The sequence below is a fragment of the Tachysurus vachellii genome, chromosome 7 (genome assembly GCF_030014155.1).
Source record: "Tachysurus vachellii isolate PV-2020 chromosome 7, HZAU_Pvac_v1, whole genome shotgun sequence".
NCBI classification, from domain to species: domain Eukaryota; kingdom Metazoa; phylum Chordata; class Actinopteri; order Siluriformes; family Bagridae; genus Tachysurus; species Tachysurus vachellii.
The window spans coordinates 22415584-22422639 of NC_083466.1; the positions used below are offsets into that span (position 1 = coordinate 22415584).

At 40.5% G+C, this 7056-nt stretch overlaps 1 protein-coding gene across 1 annotated transcript in view; it reads right to left on the reverse strand.

Moving 5' to 3' along the window:
- Window positions 1–880: 880 nt before the first annotated feature.
- LOC132848912 (alpha-actinin-3) overlaps window positions 881–7056 on the reverse strand; it is a 33260-nt gene continuing 27084 nt past the window's right edge. Inside the window, exons 19-21 of the mRNA XM_060874997.1 lie at window positions 3448–3513; window positions 3158–3316; window positions 881–2917 (exon numbers count right to left, since the gene is read on the reverse strand). Of these exons, the coding sequence (XP_060730980.1) occupies window positions 2759–2917; window positions 3158–3316; window positions 3448–3513 (384 nt within the window). The 3' untranslated portion in view covers window positions 881–2758. The remainder of the gene's footprint in view (window positions 2918–3157; window positions 3317–3447; window positions 3514–7056) is intronic.

Genomic DNA, 7056 nt, shown 5'->3' on the forward strand with positions numbered 1-7056 from the left:
ATCATAAGTGATATGGAGGTGAGATGGACACAAGACCGTCCTATGCTTTTAATATCACCTCTGTGAAATTTATGACTTAATAAATCAACTAATTCATAGCTACTAGCTTTCATGTTACTTCAGTTTAAGAGTGAACTTCCCCATCTGTTTTAATGCCATTATAGTATAGTTGTATACAACAGATACTGTTCAGATATGATTATGATTCTCTCAGTGGGTCATTTGCAAAACAGCTCAGCAATACGAACCCCAATCAATTAAAATATAGGTTACGAATAATCTGTGAAGTGAAGTGTTCCCTAAACTCTGCAATAACACTGTGCAGTGCAATGAACCAGTTAGTTATGCTGACAATAAAACTGTAGGCTCAAATGACAAATCATTACAACTGTTTTCACCAGCATAATGATACCATATTGTTATTGTTAACATACTGTATTGTTTGTGTTGATATGACACCAGTAATTTGTGGTAGTGTTTGATACTCTTGGCATTTTGGCATCTAATTAAACACAAGAAAGCTAAAAGAGAAATACTGCTTATGACAGGAACTAATTAAGGAGTTAGAATTATTAAGTTAGGGCAACAATTCAACTAGTTCAACTCAATTGATTTTTTTTTTTTAATGGACTGTGGAATTGTGTTTTATTTTATAATTATTAAAAAAAACAATGGCCTTCATGGGGAAAAATGCTTCTGAGAAACTGGCTGAGGTGGTGTTTAGACTCAAACAGAAGCTGGTCATTGTGCTGTACACACACCCTCTACTGGGCAAAAGTAGAAAGGTCACTCACTGTGTACTCGTACTTAACCGCACCTGCGTGCACACACACACACACACACACATACACACACACAGAGAAACACGCTTTATCCAGACTTCATGAAACGTTTTATTTGGGAGAATTTGGCTTTCATTTAACAGTGGCATGGTGAAAGCGTGTGATCATGGAAGTGAATGAGGAGATGAGGATGAGGAGGGACACAGAAAGACAAACTAAGATCAGAGTTTTCAGCCACAGAGACACACAGCAGCTCCTGAAATTTAAGACTGCACACGGCTGATTAGTTCTGTTCTCACAGCAGATTGTATCCAAGCATCATCTCAGTATGATTATTAGCATCTTTGGACATGGTACAATTCCACTTGCTCTCAGGGGCCACAATTATCAGACCCTACTTCCTTTTTTATTGAGAACCTTCCAAAATCTCTCAGTTGATCAAATACATTTCTTCCGTCTCTCTGTTTTGCCGTCTCCTCAATTCCGTCCTTTTACAGTAGTTCCTACAGAGTTTGTTCACTGAGCTCTCAGAACTGCAAATCCCTACCAATCCACCAAGTTATATAAAAAGTTAAGAGGATTTATAATTAACATCAAACCCAGCATCACTTTTGTTCATTCCTGAGCATTGTGGGTGTTAAATCAGCACTGTATTGTATCAAAATAACCAGGCAGACAAAGCAAAAAAAAAAGAGTACTTAGCTGTGTGTTCATTCAGCCATGACAGTTTTTTATTCACTGCTTTCCAAATCTCAGTCTGTCTGAAACCACAGCATCGTCTTCAGCTCTCTAACCTGCATTCTTTGTGAATTCAGACACATTTTTCACACCAGGATCTCTGCATTCATTTGCTACTGTTAACACCTTAAAATTCCCAGACTTCGATTCCTCACTCTTATAACGTCACAATTACTCAGATAATAATAACTATATGATTGATTTCCTTTTTGCACTTTCACAAGAAATACATTTGTGAACTGACCAAATGAAGACATACAAAAAAAGAAAGAAGAGAAATAGAAATAGAAGTGATAATGATTTCTACAGACATGACAACAGCATGTGAGACTGTGAGAGCCCAGGAACATTTAGACTGCTTCGGTACATAGTGAGTATAAAGATGAAGCTTACAGACTAGAACCTTAGGAGGGGGTTTGCTCTGGAAATCTGCTGAGTGTGACTTGGAGAAGATTACACAGAATTGATGCGAGTACAGCAGCACGAGGCACAGTGACAGCACCGGGCAAGTTTAGACACTCGAGGCACAGGACCATAATTAGGGCTTTGTGGAAGTCACATGAGTTTATTGCGTCATTTGTGTTGTATCTATGGTGTTTTGTTTTTTTTTTAGATTCTGAAACTGATCAGACATTAAAGAATCAGAATCAAAATCAGATTTATTAAAGTGTGCAATTCCAGAGAAGCAAAGCATTCCTCCTTTAGTTCTGCCTTCAGTTCAGGGCTCTGCGGCTCAGGGCTGGCGTGGGAGGAGGATCACAGCTCACACACATGAATGCGTTTAGGGGGAAGAGAGAGATAGAGAGAGAGAGAGAGAGAGAGAGAGAGAGATACAGAAAGGGAGAACAGGTCCAAGGAGGAGGATGACAAGAGGAGGTTACAAATGGTACAATCTCCAGTGGTGAATGAACACGTACAGAGTATCGTGGAGAAAATATTAAGACTGTAGGTGTTACATTAGAGCTGGTGATTCTACTGTGCTCTTTCTCCTTATTAAACACTACAGCAAGAGATTAAAGGCGGAAGAAAAAGGAGAGAAATAAATCTATATGCACACAGGACATATGTAGAAGAAAAGGGAGGGATTAAGAAGGCAGGGTCATTATACATCACTTTCTTAGATTATGATTTCACAGGAAGAAAGAAGGAGAGTGACATGAGGGTAAAGAAAGGAGTAAAGCAAGAGGCGATAAGGAGATAAATGGCAGGGAAGAGTAAAGAGGAGAGAAGAGGGACTTTTATAAGTCGCTCTCGCCATAGAGGGCACTGGAGAAGGAGATGTAGTCGAGAGCGCCTGCAGGGATGTCCGGCCCGACGTACTTGGTCATGCGGCTGATGCAGTACTCGGCCTGCTCTGGGGGAAGCTCCCTGCGCAACTCCTCCACTGTGATGTAGGACTGTGAGAGAGACAGATAGCACGAGAGAGAGAGAGAAGCAGGAGGAGGGATGATGTAGAGAGTACGAGGAGAACTAAAATGAGTGCAATATTCATTATATGGCATGTTATTACATCTAACAATATCAAACTATAATAAAAAAACTATAAAACTGTTTAATGTTATGTTGCCTCTATAGACATAGCTGCTTCCTGTAATGTAATGTAAAGCACCAGTCATCGTATTGTTGGGTTCGCTCACCTTGTCGGAAGCCAGGATCTTGAAAGAGGCCATCACTTGCTCGGCTGTGTCCGTCTCGGCTGTCTCGCGAGTCATGAAGTCGATGAAGGCCTGGAAGGTGACCACGCCTGTATTGTTGGGGTCCACCAGAGTCATGATGCGGGCAAACTCCACCTCACCCTGTGTCACAGGAACAAGCTCTGATAAACCGGTTAAATCTGTGTGTGTGTGTGTGTGTGTGTGAGTGAATGTGACAGGTGACAGCACATATTAACAGAGGTATGTCTATGTCTATGTGTGCCCAGTCTCACCAGATCGTAGCCCATGGAGATGAGACAGGCGCGGAAATCGTCGGGATCCATCATGCCATTTCTCTTCTGATGAGAGACAGACATGTAATAATTATAGACGCGGCATAAACTACATCCACACAGAGAAACTGGAGCTGTGATTAGCTGTGTTAATCATTTACATTTTTAGTCCAGCTGTCACTGCACTTGCATGAAGTGATTTTGCAGACCAAATTAAAAATTATCATCGCAAATGACATACCGTTTGCATCTGCAATTGCGTTTCCTACTTGTCGTGTACGAAGTCTGCCAAAGCTCAAATGCAATCACAAAACCGTTTGCATTTGCATTTCCAATCTCTGCATGTAAACCTGTCAATCATTGTTGGGGGGATTATATTATGGGGTGTGTTTGTGTCTGAAAGTGACATTATTTACAGTCGACCGCCGTGTTGAGCGCCTTGCGGTCAGCGAACAGGACAGAACACGTGTGAATTCGACTAGTTACGATGGATGTGATTGGTGTAGTTGTTGACATTATGGTACTCGCACAACAAGCCGAAGACGGTTTCTTTTCTACTGACTACCTCTTACTGAAATCCACATAATTTTAGACAGGTTAAATGAGATTGTGACCTTAACAAACAACAACATTAATAAAGTTGTTTTTGCCAAACTCAGTGAAGTGAATGAAAGTCTTTCTGTATATATGTTTTATATATAAAATAAAAAAAGGCAAAATATTACGTAAATAACTAAAGCAAAGCATGTGAAAATGCTTAGAGATTGAAATCAATTTTACAGTGTTTTTATTTCTTAAACATAACATTTCAATATTTTATTTATTTTATTTATTTGTATTTAAATATGTGTTGAATTTCATTCATTCATTCATTCATCTTCTACCGCTTATCCGAACTACCTCGGGTCATGGGGAGCCTGTGTCTATCCTCAGGCGTCATTGGGCATCAAGGCAGGATACACCCTGGACGGAGTGCCAACCCACCGCAGGGCACACACACACACACTCATTCACTCACACAATCACACACTAGGGACAATTTTTCCAGAGATGCCAATCAACCTACCATGCATGTCTTTGTACCAGGAGAGGAAACCGGAGTACCCGGAGGAAACCCCCGAGGCACGGATAGAACATGCAAACTCCACTCACACAAGGTGGAGGCGGGAATCGAACCCCGACCCTGGAGGTGTGAGGCAAACGTGCTAACCATTTTCAGCTTTTAAAATTAAGAACAAGGGCGTGTTTCCCTCCAATTTACATTTTACATCATTTATCCAAAAAAAGATGCAATTTAATTAATAAATATTTCTTTATGATAAAATTTGCTAAATAAAACATTTTTAAAGCACAGCTGAACGTTGGGACAAGATGTGAGCCTTAATAAAAGAGCGGAAATCGGACCAGTACTGGACTGACTCCAAGATAAGTGATAGATAGTGTCACTTATATCACAATTAAATCTGTTTACAAAATTATAATTGCAAGAATAATACTTATAGATGAGCTTCAAGGACATTTATTTGATTTTGTTAGTGATTAAGTATTTATGAGGAACTTTCCAAATTTCACTCCACAACAATTTCAGTATCAGCAGGAGGCTGAGGGCAGGTATTTTTAAGAAGCATCTTTAGACAAGAGGGAATAGCATCCATAACCACAGCATAGTCTTTAGGAGAAACTTTAGGAGAATACTATATTAAGACAGAAATTCAGAATAGGTTTCCATTACACTGTGTTAAAGAGTAAATAATAACCTGCACGATTGCACATATTCTGTTTGGGCCGACGGTCAACTGTGAATGACATCACTTCCAGATACAAACACGTCCAATAATATAATCCCACCCCCCAACAATGATTGACAGCTTTACGTGCAGACGTTGGAAACAACTGTGGTTGTTTTCTTTGATTATGACAAGGACAGAGGGGACTGGTGATGAGTTGGCGGGACTTAGGCTCATAAACAGCTTCCAGTAGACCTTCTAGTAGACCTTGGTAAGACAAGATGAGCTTGATCAGGAGATGAGCCGGCGTTGTGCATTTGAGCCAATGATTGATTATGTTTTGGTTTTACATGTCTTTTTTGTTTGAATCCTGTCTATAAAATCTTGATGTAATCAATGATCGGGGCCCTTCCTCTCTCATGATACATGAGGAGTGTGGGGTCCTGCTGCACAGCAGAACACAATAAACTGTGAAACCTTTTTACTCTTGCCCGTGCCTACCAGTGTGATACTTTATACTTTAAATCTCTCAAATCTCAAACTTCCACGACAATTTGGCGTTGTCGGCAGGATTCCGCAGTTATTAAGATCGGCTATGGGAACTCCTGAGGAGGCGTACTGCAGGCGCCTTGGAGGCTGTTAACTTCACCTCGAACCGCCAAAATTGCCCATAAGCGTGAGAGGACTCGGGAGTTCACCGTGAGCCGGCTCAACGCTGGAATCAAAGTAATTGGACACGTGGAAGGTGAGAGAACTTATTTTTATTTGTGTTAAAGAACACTGCTAAGTAATTGTAAGGTTGTAAGAGTTTTCAGAAAACCATAGTTAAGTTTATTAAAGTTCATTCATTCATTCATTCATTCATTTTCTACCGCTTATCTGAACTACCTCGGGTCACGGGGAGCCTGTGCCTATCTCAGGCGTCATCGGGCATCAAGGCAGGATACACCCTGGACGGAGTGCCAACCCATCACAGGGCACACACACACACACTCATTCACTCACGCAATCACACACTACGGACAATTTTCCAGAGATGCCAGTCAACCTACCATGCATGTCTTTGGACTGGGGGAGGAAACCGGAGTACCCGGAGGAAACCCCCGAGGCACGGGGAGAACATGCAAACTCCACACACACAAGGCGGAGGCGGGAATCGAACCCCCAACCCTGGAGGTGTGAGGCGAACGTGCTAACCACTAAGCCACCGTGCCCCCCCTTTATTAAAGTTGAATAGTAAAATTATATTGTTGGTTGTCTCGGTGTGGAAAGGGCTGTAAAGACAGGATTTAGACCTGGATCTGTGGACAGGTCAGGGACCAGGATAGGCACCTAGTGCATGGCCTAGGAATAAAAAGTAAAGTAAAGCACAGCACTAATCTGGGGTTAGGTGCTAAAGGTGTCTTGTTTGCGAGGTTTAAGAAAACCCGCAAACGCATAAGGATTTGAGATTGCATTTGAGTTTTGGCAGTTCCTTTTTAATTTTGTCGGCAAAATCACTCCATATACTTGCATATTTAACGCTAAACAATATTATATAAATAGCATTTAAAGTTTCCATGTGGACTAGCACACATTTTAGGCTCCATAATAATTCAGCTCATGGTAAAGTGCTCTGAATAAAAGCATATCATTTAAGGATGAAATTATTTTTGATTATATGTGGTAAATGATGCATCTTTTAAATAAACATGTTCAAAGATAGATACAGAAAGTTTTCCTTTTCTTTTCTATTTCCTTTCTCATGATTTTCTTTGCATCACAAAAGTGCCAATGTGTTGCTTTGTTTATTAATTCACTTTGTAATGCTGCTGTTAATGATTCTGTTACTGTCTGTAGAAAAAGATTAAAGGAATTAATACTAAATATTTTAAGTAATATT